Source organism: Oryza sativa, chromosome 3 (genome assembly GCF_034140825.1).
Source record: "Oryza sativa Japonica Group chromosome 3, ASM3414082v1".
NCBI lineage: Eukaryota > Viridiplantae > Streptophyta > Magnoliopsida > Poales > Poaceae > Oryza > Oryza sativa.
The window spans coordinates 36,461,487-36,476,598 of NC_089037.1; the positions used below are offsets into that span (position 1 = coordinate 36,461,487).

Below are 15,112 nucleotides of genomic sequence, written 5' to 3' on the forward strand. Positions count from 1 at the left end.
GGATCAGCTCCAACACCACCAGTTATGGAGCCACCGGCGGGTTCAGAAGCATCCGGCACTATGAGTGGGAGTGCATCGACGAACACCGGCTCAAAGAGATCAAGAACTTCCGGTGTTTGGCAACATTTCGATGAGGTGGCCATGACAGGCCCTGATGGAAGGCATGTAACATTCGCGAGATGTAGAATATGCAAAAATAAGTTATCTGCAAAATCATCTGGTGGAACAGGACATTTGAAGCGGCATGCCGAGGCTTGTGCAAAGAAGCAAGGAATCCAACTACGACAGCAACAACTACTACTAAATCCTGATGGTACGGTACGTACGTGGGAGTATGATCCTATGGTAGCTCGAGAAAATCTTGCCCGTTTAATTGCTAGACAAGATTTACCCTTGAACTTTGGTGAGAGTCCTGCATTTGAAAATTACATAAAAAATTCTCATAATCCTAGGTTTCAAGCTGTTAGTAGACAAACCACAACCCGTGATTTGAAAAATGTCTATGACAAAGGTTATGAATCACTGAAGGAATTATTTAGTACATGCACCTTTTCTGTCAGTGTCACCTCAGACATATGGAGTAGTAGGGCTAAAGAGGATTACCTTAGTGTAGTTGTACATTTCATTGATGATGATTGGCAAATGCAAAAAAGAGTTCTTGGCTTAAGGTTAATTGATGTTTCACATACTGGTGAAAATATAGCAGAGAGAATTCGAGAGGTTATTGATGAGTTTAACCTTGCAGATAAAATTTTTGCTGTAACAATGGATAATGCATCTGCAAATTCTAGGGCCATGGAAATTCTACAACCATTATTTTGTATTTATGCTCAATCATTTCTTCTGCATCAGCGTTGTGCATGCCATATCATTAATCTAATTGTTAAATGTGGGTTTAAGAGAGTTAATGTACACATCGACGCTGTTCGTCAAGCAATCACGTGGTTAACTGCTTCAAACCCACGGATTGCACAGTGGAAAAGGTATTGTTGTGCATCGGGTGAGCCCCCACGTAAGTTTTTAACCGATGCAGACCATCGGTGGAATGCCACTTATTTTATGTTAAAGGTTGTATTACCTTACAAGGATTTACTTACTGTTTTCCTTCAAACACGTAATGGCCCAAAAAACAGTGACGGCCAGCCAATACTGACTGATCATACCTGGCACATTGTTGAAAGGTTCAATCAATTTCTTGAAACGTTTCATGACTGTACTCTTCTGTTATCTCAAGTATATTATCCAACAGCTAATTTAATTTTGCATAATATTCTTGAAATTGCCACTTTGTTGAAAGAGTATGAAAATGATGACCTTTTAATGCCCGTTGTCTTTAATATGAAACAAAAATATCTTAAATATTGGAAAGACATCCCCATGTTGTATTCTTTTGCATTTATTCTTGATCCTAGGGGAAAATTACGGGGATTCCTCAATATTCTTTCACTTATTGGAGATATTATTAATGTTGATTATTCTACCTATTATGCTGATGTCAAAACTAAATTCTATGAGGTATTTCGAAAGTATGAATTAAAGTTTCAGGGAGATCGCTTGTAAAGACCCCCACCTGTCCCTGCAGCAGGTAAGAAAAAATTACAGTGGAGCAGAATTTGGGGCGGTTCATCTTCTAGCCATGGTGGTGGTACCAGTTCATCAGCAGCAAGTGGGGACGCTAGATCGCATGGTCCTGCTGAAGAGTTGTCCAACTATTTGGATAGCGATGCCATCAGGCATGAAACGTCAGACTTCAACGTACTCGGGTGGTGGAATGATCATAAGATGTCATATCCTGTGCTATCAAAACTAGCACGGGATGTGTTGACGGTGCCCGTATCTTTGGTATCCTCCTAATCAGCCTTCAGTCTATGCGGAAGAATTATCGAGGACAGGAGAACAAGTCTGAGCAGCGATCATGTGGAAATACTATTAAGCGTCAAAGACTGGGAACTTGCTGCAGAACATGCCCAATACACTGCTGACAACCAAGAATTGGCCGCACAGTTCGAAAACCTTTATTTAGATGACGAACAATTAGGGTAGCTAGTTTATATTTTTTAAGTATTGACCTGTTGGCTGTACTCTTTTCTTTGTCATGGTTTTCTCAAATATGAGTTTTTACATGACAAAGTTTTTAACGAGGCAGCATGTATCATGTAAACATCAATAAAGGTCATTACTCTTTTTTCCCCATATTTTTCTAATATTTTTCTAAGTCTAATTATTTTTCTATTTTTCTCCAACTATCCATTAATTTTCTCTTAGCTTAGTTAACTTTCGGACCTTTCTCTTTGATTTGAATTGTTCCACTGACAGAGTGACAGGCGATAGACACACGGACAGAGGCAAGTCACTGAGTCAGCATTCAGCAAGTCCAGCGCCACGTGTCTCCCTTCGGCCGGCCGGTCCCGTGGCCCCGGCCGCTCGCTCCCGCGTGCCGCGTCCAAATTTTCATCCGCGCGCGCGCCTTGTCGGCGTTGTCGCCTTGCCAGCTTGCCTGCAGTCGATCGTGCCAACGGGCCGACCACGACCCATGGGCCATTGACGTGCCCGTGCCGGCACGGCACGACACGACGTTCCCTCGGGCCGTGCTTGGGCCGGGGAGTAGGCACGTGGGCCGGCACGGCACGGCCCGCTACAGGAGTCGTGCCTAACGGGCCGTGCCCTAGCGGGCCGTGCCGCTGGCGTGCCCGTGCCGTGCTGGGCCGGGCCGCCCGTTTGGCCAGGTATACTCTCGGCGCATCGCCACCCTCTTTCCCGAGGTTTTTACTTATCTTCCGGCAGGATTTGGGCACCTGACGCGGGGCTGCATCGGTTCAGTTCGATCTCCGGCGAAGGGGTAAGTCCTACGTTCCGTCGGGCCCTGGTGAATCTGTCATCTACGTCGGCATCGTTTAAGGCTACATCGCTTCGATCTCTTGGATCGCTCTGGTTTGGTTGATTGATTTGCCTACCTGATATCTCAAGTCTATCTCCAATTCCATTGTGTTTAGAGACGCATCGGTTTAGTTGGGACTGTCTCGGTTAGGTCCGATCTTCTGTCTTAGCCGATATATCTCTACAATCACAATGCTGTTCTAAATAGATTTGTTATATCCATCACATTAGACAGATCTATCGGCTCATCGAGTATTAGATTATCATATACAATCTCGTGCTGCATCGGTTAGGTTCGACCTACTAGATTGTTGTTGATAATATAAGTCTTGCTAAGCTGATAGGTTCATGCTACTGTTTTATCGGGGTGCTAGCCGATAAGTTATCTGGACATTGCATCGGCTTAGAGTGATAGATTACATAGACCCCAGGTGTACATACTTATACCCATGGGTTGATACAAGTCCTTGTCGGACAAGAAAGAAACTAACCTAAAGATAAAAGGAAAATACAAGTCCTTATCAAACACTAAACACACTTTCCTAAAGATAAAAGGAAACTAACAAACTATTCCTAATTAATAGATAAACTACCATGCCGCATCCTCTTTAAACTCGGTCACTTAGGGATAAGCTTCTTTTAGTAGATTGATTTCCTTAACCGAATATAGCAGGAATCCGACTATTGGCGACTTGATAACTCCCATCGGCTGATTCCGAGATGCTGCAGCCGATAATGATTCTAAGCCGATGACGTCTTTCCCGATTACCAAATTTCACTGTTAACACATGCCCCCTAGTTTTGGAGTATGAGGACTCATGCTCCAAAATTCTCTTCTGTCTGATCTTGTAATCGGCTTTCATGAGCTGATACTGATGTGTTTGCCCCCTAGCCGAGGTTGAATGATCTTGGCATTGACTTCTTCTTTAGACATGTGGATATAAAATTCGTGGTCCCACCGGGCGTGCCAAAAGCGTGTTGACAGAAAACACGAGGCCTGGGAGATCTGCTTAACTCCTGTGCAGGTCCAAATATGATGAGATGTGGGCGTGCCAGTCAGTTTGATCCTGCAACGGACAAGATATGCAAATAGTAGATCAAAATAGCCGATCGGCTGACAAGCCGATGGAGTAATTCCAGCCGATGGCCGATAATAGCCGATGCCGATACCAGCCGATAGCGATAGGGTTTAAACAATCGGCTATATGTCCAATGTAGATGATGATATAAAGGCAATCGGCTGATGATGATGTAATAAAATAACAATATAATCCAGTATAAACCAATCGGCTAGCAATGACATGATAAATAAGCATCGATCCGAAAGTTAAAGCACACATCGGCTGGAGGTCCGATGTCATGAAATCCACAAGATTAGATTAAACAGTTAAATCTTTGTTGTCATCGGCTAAATCCAACTTGTATATATATGTAATCCTTATAAGCCGATGCAACGTCCAGATAACTTATCGGCTAGCACCCCGATAAAACAGTAGCATGAACCTATCAGCTTAGCAAGACTTATATTATCAACAACAATCTAGTAGGTCGAACCTAACCGATGCAGCACGAGATTGTATATGATAATCTAATACTCGATGAGCCGATAGATCTGTCTAATGTGATGGATATAACAAATCTATTTAGAACAGCATTGTGATTGTAGAGATATATCGGCTAAGACAGAAGATCGGACCTAACCGAGACAGTCCCAACTAAACCGATGCGTCTCTAAACACAATGGAATTGGAGATAGACTTGAGATATCAGGTAGGCAAATCAATCAACCAAACCAGAGCGATCCAAGAGATCGAAGCGATGCAGCCTTAAACGATGCCGACGTAGATGACAGATTCACCAGGGCCCGACGGAACGTAGGACTTACCCCTTCGCCGGAGATCGAACTGAACCGATGCAGCCCCGCGTCAGGTGCCCAAATCCTGCCGGAAGATAAGTAAAAACCTCGGGAAAGAGGGTGGCGATGCGCCGAGAGTGTTATTGATCCAGAGTGATAGATTACATAGACCCCGGGTGTACATATTTATACCCATGGGTTGATACAAGTCCTTGTCGGACAAGAAAGAAACTAACCTAAAGATAAAAGGAAAATACAAGTCCTCATCGGACACTAAACACACTTTCCTAAAGATAAAAGGAAACTAATAAACTATTCCTAATTAATAGATAAACTGCCATGCCACATCCTCTTTAAACTCGGTCACTTAGGGATAAGCTTCCTTTAGTAGATTGATTTCCTTAACCGAATATAGCAAGAATCTGACTATTGGCGACTTGATAACTCCCATCGACTGATTCCGAGATGCTGCAGCCGATAATGATTCTAAGCCGATGACGTCTTTGCCGATTACCAAATTTCACTGTTAACAGCGAGGCGACATCTATATCAAATTTTTACAAAGCCTGAATAGTTAGTTTTACTGGTTTTGGTTTATTTATAGGTGTTGTTAAAGTGAGGTTTGCATTAAGAGAATGACTTTAGACCAACATCATAATGTCCTCCAAAGTCCAAAGGGGAAATGGTAAAGGGAAATAGGGAAAAAAAAGAGTAATATATGAAAATGGGGAAAAATAGGAAATTTGTAGCAAACAATAGATGGACCAGACGGGCCGTGCCGTGCCGGCCCACGGGGGGAGGCGTCGGACCAAGCACGGCCCACAGGCCAGCGTGCCTTGCCATGACTGGGCCGGATACAGTACCGTCGTGGTCGGCCCGGCCCAGCTTAGCACGGTCCATTTAGCCTACAATACCCCTAGCCAGTTGCCACTCCCGTCCCAAACCCTTCCCCGAATCACTCCACCGAAAGCGGCGCTGCTGAGGAAGGCCGACGCGGCCACGGCCACGCTCTCCGCCGCCGCCACCGCCACCGCCACCGTCTCGTCGCTGCATAGTTCGCCGGCCTCCCGTCTCTCTCGAATCTAGAGACGCACGCCGAGCTCAGAGACCCGATCCTGCTAAGGTTTGGTTGGTAGCTCGAGCAGCCGACGGCGACGACGCACACCCAGTTCCCGGCGATGTCGGCGGCTGCCACCGCTGGGACCTACTCTCCGGCTTCTGCCGCGGGGGAAAAGCGTCGGGAGAGGAAGGAGGAGCTGCGGCGCCACCTCGCCGAGGACGCCGACTGGCCCCGCGCCGACGGCCGCTCCTTCCACGACTGCCGTCCTGCATGTAAATCCTCCTCCTCCACCTTCTCAACCTGCTCCGATTTCTCTGTTTGCTCTGATTTAGTGCCGACCCTCATCTCCATGGAACGCCCCCATTCGTGCTCAGGGGTCCGATTAAGCAACATTTTCTGCCATCGCCTGGTCTGCGCTTTAGGTGCTCGACGTTATGCCTGAGTAGTACACACATGTCTTACATACAACGGTAGTTCCATGTCCTCAGTGGCAGAGCAAGGATGCTGATGATGGTGTTGTGGGGCGAAACATTCCCACTGTCAAATGTTTTCTTTTACTGTTCAAGTCATCGTCCTACTGTGAATATACCACGCCTTAGACTCTTAGGCACTGACGTAATCGAAGGAAAATAGAACGACATTGCGCTCTCTATTTGAGCAGGGTATTGAGGAAGACCTTTTGTTGGTTTTCTGAGCTGGAGCACTCCATAAAACAGTCAGGTCTCAAGTGTAGATTTACAAATAGAATGTGACCAAAATAATTTGAGCGAGAAATCAAATTGTTATACCTCTCTAAGCTTAAGTGCATATTGCTCATGTTCCAGACTTTTCACAAGTTGAAGTTTCCTTGCTGAACTTTCATTTAGTGTGTGCTTGTCAATAAACGAAAGCATGTGCTTGACGCAATTTCTCTTAATGTTCTGAGGTGTTTGTTGCTTAATACATACCAATCTGTTATTTTCTTCCATGCTGATGTTAATTATGTAATAGCAAACGCTGCTGTAAAATCCTATGTCATGTGCCTCTGATTGCAATAGGGCAGTACAACATCCAGAACCACTATATGCAAGCTTAGAAAAAAAAACTTGAATTTATATAGGATTTTACAGTATGCATCTACCAACCTTGAAGGAAGAACGAATTTTTTTCATGTATGAATATTATGATCCATGTTACATGATTGCAGAACCTTCTTTGATATATTACCTGAAACTGTGTTTCACTACCTCTATTTCTTTCTTCCTTGTAAGTATTAATTTTAACCTCAATGGTACTGCAAATTGTTCTATGATCACTGGAATTTGATGCTTGAAACTAGTGGGACTCATATGTTGCTCAGAGCCAATAATAAATTTGATTTGTTTGCAGTTATGCAAACAGGACCAACAACCGCTGCATCAGGATCTGCTTATGCAGAATTTGGGAAGACAAAGGTCATTGTGTCAGTGTAAGTATAGTTGCATTTTTATACAATCACGTTATGTATGTAAGTACGTTATGGTTTAGTTTCCAAGTGTTAAAGAACATATCTTTCATTAGATCCCAATGTGAAAGGTGTCTCATAAACTCAACTTGCTACTAAAACATAATTAACAGTTTCCATTATGATATTCCCAATCTATCCTCCTACACATCATTCCAAATTTGAATTTTTAAAGATTTTGGCATTTGTGGGACCAAATATTAGCAAGTTAAGGTCAACTGAAATATGTTTACACTTCAAACTTCTTTCTTTGAACTTGAAATACACTTAAAAGTTACTAAGCTCTTGAGAACAGTTCATAATCAGCTTGGATTCATGTATCAGTATGTTTTATACATCTATCAGTTTAGCATGCTAACATTTATCAGCATTTTATAAATTTGTGCTCTTATGACTTTTGAGGGTTTTGTCTCTATGGCTTACCCTTTCTCAAGGGGCAACCCAAAAAAAAAAAGGCAATCGCAATGATAGTTTGAAGGCCTTGAGGCTGACCTTTAACATGTACTTCCTAGCTTCATATTACATCAGTTTCATGTATCTTGTCAGTCAAAACTTATCAGATTGTATATTCCTGTTGAAATTGTCTTATTGCTCCGATTGCTTGGTCATGTTTATTTGATTATTACTTTCTCAGGTTTGGACCGAGAGAAAGCAAGAAAGCAATGTTGTACAGTGATACTGGTAGACTCAATTGCAATGTGAGCTACACAACATTTGCCACTCCTATACGTGGGCAGGTCTGCTGCTTTATTAGCTCTCCATTGTCTCTTTGGAGAAATTTGTTACTGGACCATTTATGCTTGAAAATAAGTGTTGAAAGTTTGCATCTTTGTTCCAGGGAACAGATAACAAGGAGTACTCCGCAATGCTTCATAAAGCTCTGGAAGGCGCAGTGATGTTGCACACTTTTCCAAAGACCACTGTTGATGTTTTTGCCTTGGTTCTTGAGTCTGGTGGCAGTAAGATACTATCCTTGAATTTGATCTCTGCCTTTTCATATTAATATTGATCTTGCTGCATTTGATATGCTCAGGCTGTTTTACTGTAATAATCCGTATTTACTTATTTTAGGAAGAATTATGACCTGCACTTTAACTTTGTGAACAAGGTATAATATGATGGCACACAAGAATGTGTCTTGCTTATGTTTTTGAGAGAAGCCTTCATATCATCATGAGTTATTCCACAGAACTTTATTTCCTTGCAAATGGGAATTGAACTACTTTCGTTCATACTGGAAATTCAGGTGATCTTCCATTCTTCCCATCATTATTTCTTTGATTTCAGGTGATCTTCCCATCATTATTTCTTGTGCTAGTCTTGCGTTGGCTGATGCTGGAATCATGATGTATGACCTTGTTACATCAGTATCTGTGGTATGGCCTCACATTCTCTCTCCTTTACCATGTGTGTACTTAAAACTCGACATTTGAATTTGAAGACAATCCACCTGTGCTTCTTTGTCAGTCCTGTTTTGGGAAGAACATAATCATTGATCCAACCTCTGACGAGGAAGCATGGCAAGACGGCAGCCTTATGGTGGCGTACATGCCAGCCCGCAAAGAGATCACGCAGCTAACTCTTACTGGAGAGTGGTCTGATGGCAAAATCACGAACGTGTGTGTCTTTTCCACTATATTAACACATGATACTAAAACATTATGAATTAATAACATTTTGATTCCTTCCACTAATAGGCGGTGGAGCTCTGCATGGATGCCTGCAGTAAGCTCTGTGACATACTTCGGGAGCGCTTGAAAGATGCTTCCAGCTTGGCTGAGTGAATAAAGTTTTAGCAGCAGGATGTTGCAAGCTCAAACAGATATCCTTAGCTGTACAAATTTTGTAGGCAAGGGAGGCTGATGCCTGATGTTTGCGGGACTACATGATTATATGCTGATTGTTTCCTTTGCAAAACAGCTAATTGTTCAGAGAGAAAGTAGCATTGTCTGTATGTTGTTTTGTACTACTCCTGATTGTAATACTTTATAGATGAAGCCATAAAAGAATGCAAAATTAGCTTATTGTGGGATCTAAAGGACATAGCTAATATTTTGAAAATGGTTCCATGTGAGATAAGGATCAATTGAAAAGAATGAAAGAAACAAGGAAACCTCTCACCTCAGCTTGAAGATTCCTTGAGGAGTACCAGTGGTAGGAACTCCTAGGATGCCCATGTTAGAGTCCTCAATTTTGGGAATAAGGAAGATTGATGTTAACCATGAGGTAGAAATCTAAGTCCTTTTTTATTTGCAAACTTGGTGGCAATCGTAGCGTGACCTGAAACTGAAATTTGCTTTGAAGGGTTCTCTGCTGCTGTTCATATGTGTGAGCAATCTAATTGAGGTGGTTCCTTTGTATGTCCTAAAATATGCCTCAGTTTGTTGACTTAAATATCTCTGCTGGCAGGTTGTCATCATCCCCCTTGGGATCAGTCTGCTGGTTAATAATTTTGATGTACAACTATTCCTGTACTTCGAATGGCATCTAGAATTGTCAAGCTTTGTTAAAAATTGACAAACGAAAATTACAGTATACCTTCATGTTTTCTATCAATAGTACTCCATGACACTGTATTTAGTTAGTATTACCTCCATCCCCAAATATAGAACAATGACACTTGAGTTACCAAAATATAGAACAGTGACACTTGAGTTATGAGTACGAATGATTTTTTTCCGTACAGAAATTAACGAGTTGAGGACAAAAACTAATGACTTTATCACTGGTTGCAAATTGCATATATGAAAAAAAGAAGAAGAGAGAATCCTAACTCAAAACATATAACCATCATGTGATGGGCATTGGTTAGTGGTAGCAGGAGTATTAGTTAGTTCAACATGTGAGACAGGCTCATCATTCACACATTAGGTGGCAAGGGCCTTTTCCTGATTGCACGGCTTAAAGATTAACAACAGCATCTACAGCACTTAACAACAACACAGCCTAGCAAAGCATTTGCATTTGCATGGCAATGAGCAAAAGCGAACCCCAGCCCCCCCGCCCCCCCCCCCCCCCCCAAGCCCACGGAATTTTTTAAAGCGAAAGTGAAACCACGCACAGTGCCACGTCCGCCACCAACACCCTTCTCCACCATTTTTTCCATCTATTTATTTATTATTTTCTTTTCGAAAAAAAAACTGTTCGATCGAAGAGGGAGAGGAGAAAAAAAAAGAAAAGGAAAAAAAAAAGCAAAACGAGGAGAAGGTCTTCCAAGTTCCAAGCCTCTCTCTTCTCTTCTCTTCTCTTCTCGTGCGACCGCTTCCTTCACCGGACGCCGCCGCCGCCACCAACCGCCGCCGCCGCGGGAGCCGGCGCAGAGGATCACAGCACAGGTGCGTGCTGGCTTGGAACCTAGGTTACTGTTCGCTCGCGCGCTTCCCCTTTGTGATGCTAGCTAGCTAGCTATTGGAGATTTGACTTGTGCGGCGCTCGCTTGTGTGTATCTCAAGGGTTTCCTCGGCGGAAGCTGCGCCACTGTTCGTTCTCCTCCGCCGATTTTGCTCTGGCGGATTTGGGGAGAAGTTGATTTTGCTCTGAGCGCCGCCGGTGGCTCGGAGGTCTCTGTGTATTCCAGCTCCTGCCATCCGCCGCCGCCGCATGAGGAGGTCCCCGTCAAGTGCACAGCTCCCGTCGCCGAGCTGCCAGGTCTCCGCGGAGCACCACCGCCAGCGAGCCAACTAGGTGAGCTCCCTCCCGCCGAATCGATGAGCCGGCGAAGCCCCCCATTACTACCTCCTCAACAAAATTTGGAGTGGCGATGGAGAGGTAGAGCGCGTTTTACTCAGCCCCGTCCTCTGATCAACTGTCATGTGATCCTGTGGATAGCTAGGCGTTGTTTTTCTTCAGCGATCTTAGGGTGATTTGTTGTTTTTCCTTGTCAATTTGATTCAAGCAGGTCAGAGTGGCTCCATTTGGTGCACTAGCTCTGCAAAAAGCTTCATCGTTTGGATGAGAGATCCCCGTTATATGGAAATGGACTTAGGGTTTACTTTTCAGTAATACCAATTGCCACATTGGAGTCGGGAGAAAAGTTGTTTCAGAAGCACCCGAGAGCTACTGCTGGTTGGTTTTGACTAAGCTGGGTGATAGCATGATCAAGCAAATCCTTGGACGGTTCCCCAAGAAGCCATCCAAATCCGGAGACAAGGACCCTATTGGCAGGTCAAGCCCCTCAGTGCCGAATCCACCATTGGGTCCAAGAGGTGCAGAAAGGTCCTCCAATTTGAGTAGCCAGACACCGGTTATCTCAAGCTCTGGGCTTAGTTATGGGAGTGGCATGCATGTTGGGAATGCAAACTCAAGGGTGAACGGGAATTCGGTACAACCGACTGTTGAGCTGTTGCCAAGCTTTAAGGATGTGCCCAACACAGAGAAGAATAACCTGTTCGTAAAAAAACTGAACTTGTGCTGTGCCACATTTGACTTCACAGATCCAACAAAGAGTGTAAAGGAGAAAGAAGTAAAGAGGCAAACTTTGTTGGAACTTGTTGACTATATTGCCTCAGCCAATGGGAAGTTTCCGGAGATAATTATGCAAGAGATCACAAGGATGGTTTCTGTAAACTTATTCAGGACACTGACTACCCCGCCCAGAGAGAATAAGATTGAAGCCTTCGATGTGGATGATGAGGAGCCTGTGATGGATCCTGCATGGTCACACTTGCAGATTGTTTATGAGCTGTTCTTGAGGTTCATTCAGTCTCCAGAGACCGATGCCAAGTTGGCAAAAAGATACATCGATCATTCATTTGTCCTGAGATTACTTGACCTCTTTGACTCGGAGGACCCTAGGGAGAGGGAGTACCTCAAGACGATACTTCACCGTGTCTACGGAAAGTTCATGGTACATCGACCATTTATAAGGAAGGCAATCAACAACATCTTTTACCAGTTCATCTATGAAACTGAAAAACACAATGGAATTGCAGAACTATTGGAGATTTTAGGAAGTATCATAAATGGGTTTGCACTGCCACTTAAGGAGGAGCATAAGTTGTTCCTTGTCCGGGCCCTGATTCCACTTCATAAGCCAAAGTGCATTGGGATGTACCATCAACAGTTGTCTTACTGCATTACACAATTTGTTGAAAAAGACTGCAAACTCGCAGACACTGTTATCAGGGGCCTATTGAAATATTGGCCAATCACAAACAGCTCCAAGGAGGTCTTGTTTTTGGGAGAGTTGGAAGAGATATTAGAGGCTACACAACCTGCAGAGTTTCAGAAATGCATGGTTCCTCTTTTCCGTCAGATTGCACATTGTCTAAACAGTTCTCACTTCCAGGTAACATTAATTGCGTGACTGTCATTAAAAACTTTCCCCTTCATTTTTCATTCCACCTTTTACTCCCATTTCTTCTTTAATGTAATTTTCTTTCGTCAGTTTATCATGTTAAAACTGAAACAGATGCATTTCCTGCATGGTAACCGTCTCATTTTGCACATTTTGTTTCTGTTCAAGTTAAGCTAGCCTACATATAGTGTTTATTAAGTTTAATTACCCTTTGTTGGGTATTCACTTAGAAGTTAGAACTATACAGCTCAGCATTATAATAGAATATCAGAATGTAGTGAATTATCATTTACAAAGTTCCAATCATCTGTCATGATAATTTCGTTTGTCCAAATATTTGTTAGTTTTATTTGTAGGGGCTTTGTTTCTTCTTTCTTTTTTAAGTGACTTACTGTTTGGTGGTAAATCAGAATACAAGCTAAGGGCTGGTCACTCTATAATTAGACTGAAGAACTGGTGAGCAGCCAATCTTTCGCAAAAGCTAATCCTACCAATTGTTCTCGTGTACACCGTAGGCTGCTGAGTGGATTTCTGAAGTTATTTTCCTATATATTATTGTGCCGTTTGAAATTTCAAACTAGTGAAAAATGTTTGTTATGTGCTAACCATCAATTAGTGTTACTCTTTGGGTGGACTTGGGTTTCCAAGGGTCCTTAGTGAAAAAGAGGCATGGAAAACAAAATCCCTCTCAACCACGTCAAAGAATAGCATAACTGGCTGTTATAAGCTGTAGCTCGGAGTGTTTTTTCTCATGGTTTACTTTCTTAGTCTAGCCACGAGCTACTTTAGTGTATCAATGCATTGACACTGCTATCAGTACGGATTTATATTCATATGTTACTTACCAACCAAAAACTTGAAGGGCAATTGATCTTTCATCTGTGACTTTTCTTATCAATTCCCAAGGTATGATGGAGTTTTGTAAGTTGAAATAGAAAACAATCTGACTCCTTATGCCCTTCAAATAGATAGTAGGGTTTGACTAAAACAGCATTCATCTTTAGAGCCCTGTTATGCTCACAGTTAGGATTGACTAAAACAGTGATCATTTATAGAGTCCTGGTGTATTTTTCATTTTTTTTTATTAATGGCTTACACTGCTCATTTGGAAACTTACCTTGAAATTGTATAGAGTTTTAGTTCTGTTATGCGTCTTCCCTGAATCTTGTTACATAGAAATTGTTTTTCATTGTTTATTTCTTGTTATGTTATGAGTGGAGAAATATTGTAGGGCTAATTCCGCATGCTCAGGCATGAGTCTCCCATAACTATTTGTTTGACTATGCCAAAAATGCTGTGGAGTTTGGAAACCTAACAGTGTGAGAGTTGACCCAACACACAGGGTATACTTGCATTTTATTTCAATAGAGCCCCTGTCTTACATCTCAAATCTGCTTTTAAGTGCAGGATTTTGTTTCTGGTTCTTTGTAATCAGTTAATCACTCCCTGCTATTATGAGGATTCACAATTTAGCACATCAAATTTTGTTTAATTGTGCAATATTTCATAATTACCAGTGCATCCTTTTTTTTCCTGCGGGGAATTGTTAATGCAAATTATATTGAAGCAGCAGAAACATGATATACGCATATTGGTTGATGGATTTTATCTAATAGTGCTTATGCTACTTCTAGGTTGCTGAGAGAGCATTGTTTTTGTGGAACAATGATCATATCGAGAATCTGATCAAACAAAATAGTAGGGTGATCTTACCTATCATCTTCCCTGCACTCGAGAGAAATGCTAATGGGCACTGGAACCAAGCTGTGCAAAGCCTCACACTTAATGTTCGGAAATTGTTCTCCGATCATGATGTTGGTGTATATGATGAGTGTCAGCGGAAATACGAGGATGAAAAAGCCAAAGAGAAGGAGACAAAATTGAAGCAAGAAGTCGCATGGAAGCGCCTGGAAGAGATGGCATCAGCAAAAGCAACGAGTGGAGCAGCTGTGCTTGTCTCTCGAACCTTACCTCGCCAATCTTCAGCTGTCTAGCGCATTGTTCAAGTGGTAAGGAAGTTTACTAATTTTTGGTTGCATTGCAAGTTTGAGGTAGTGGCTTCTAATGTATGAATCCACCTCATTTGTTAGGTCCTTGGAGATTCAAAAAGCACTGTACAGGATTGAACTGTACAGACAAGGTATATCAAGGCGGGCATATTGATGGAAGATCTGAGAAGCCAGTTGGGTTACGCAGAGTACCAGCAATCACCTCTCAATCCTGAGTCTTGGCTTTTGATATGCTGAGATCTGCAGTTAATTGCTTTACTATCCTTTAACCTTGTCCGAAGTTGGTTGCGAACTTGCAATTTGTTTTCAGCTGGTGCTGCAATCTTCCCATGGGTGTTTGTTTTGGAAGCAAATGGTTGTTGGTGGTCAGTAGATAGAAGTTAGTTAGTCCTTCAAAATGAGTCATCGTTGTTCTCCAGTTGGCATGGGCCTTCATGGTTGTAAATGGAAACAGAAATTTTTTTCTTGAGTACAATATGAACAAATATCGCTCAAAGAATGTGTGGGGTGCAGCTTACTTAATCTTATTACT

General features: G+C 42.6%; 2 protein-coding genes across 6 annotated transcripts; both read left to right on the forward strand.

Annotated features, from left to right (window-relative positions):
• The first annotated feature begins 5,661 nt into the window (after window positions 1–5,661).
• Window positions 5,662–9,313, forward strand: LOC9269241 (exosome complex component RRP41-like). 2 transcript variants are annotated; one of them, XM_015773013.3, is made up of 7 exons: window positions 5,662–6,064; window positions 7,161–7,239; window positions 7,910–8,012; window positions 8,096–8,234; window positions 8,563–8,651; window positions 8,743–8,892; window positions 8,973–9,313. In XM_015773013.3, the coding sequence occupies exons 1-7, from the start codon at window positions 5,911–5,913 to the stop codon at window positions 9,057–9,059; spliced, it is 801 nt and encodes a 266-aa protein (XP_015628499.1). In that variant the 5' UTR covers window positions 5,662–5,910; the 3' UTR covers window positions 9,060–9,313. The 2 variants fall into 2 exon arrangements, with proteins under 2 accessions (XP_015628499.1, XP_015628500.1); XM_015773014.3 differs by having other exon boundaries at window positions 8,114–8,234.
• Window positions 9,314–10,473: 1,160 nt separating this feature from the next.
• LOC4334757 (serine/threonine protein phosphatase 2A 57 kDa regulatory subunit B' theta isoform) lies at window positions 10,474–15,076 on the forward strand. 4 transcript variants are annotated; one of them, XM_066308835.1, is made up of 5 exons: window positions 10,474–10,633; window positions 10,728–11,043; window positions 11,174–12,562; window positions 14,206–14,580; window positions 14,662–15,076. In XM_066308835.1, the coding sequence occupies exons 3-4, from the start codon at window positions 11,369–11,371 to the stop codon at window positions 14,563–14,565; spliced, it is 1,554 nt and encodes a 517-aa protein (XP_066164932.1). In that variant the 5' UTR covers window positions 10,474–10,633; window positions 10,728–11,043; window positions 11,174–11,368; the 3' UTR covers window positions 14,566–14,580; window positions 14,662–15,076. The 4 variants fall into 4 exon arrangements, with proteins under 4 accessions (XP_066164932.1, XP_015632261.1, XP_015632262.1 ...); XM_015776775.3 differs by having other exon boundaries at window positions 10,728–10,959; XM_015776776.3 differs by having other exon boundaries at window positions 10,474–10,610.
• The last annotated feature ends 36 nt before the right edge of the window (window positions 15,077–15,112 follow it).

What these genes read in the sequence shown, in the direction of transcription:
- LOC9269241 (XM_015773013.3), top strand. Translation starts at nt 5,911, where the DNA reads ATGTCGGCGGCTGCCACCGCTGGGACCTACTCTCCGGCTTCTGCCGCG. An exon ending in CCACGACTGCCGTCCTGCAT is followed by an intron (nt 6,065 to 7,160) that starts GTAAATCCTCCT and finishes ATTTGTTTGCAG; the next exon opens with TTATGCAAACAGGACCAACA. An exon ending in CTGATGGCAAAATCACGAAC is followed by an intron (nt 8,893 to 8,972) that starts GTGTGTGTCTTT and finishes TTCCACTAATAG; the next exon opens with GCGGTGGAGCTCTGCATGGA.
- LOC4334757 (XM_066308835.1), top strand. Translation starts at nt 11,369, where the DNA reads ATGATCAAGCAAATCCTTGGACGGTTCCCCAAGAAGCCATCCAAATCC. An exon ending in TAAACAGTTCTCACTTCCAG is followed by an intron (nt 12,563 to 14,205) that starts GTAACATTAATT and finishes TGCTACTTCTAG; the next exon opens with GTTGCTGAGAGAGCATTGTT.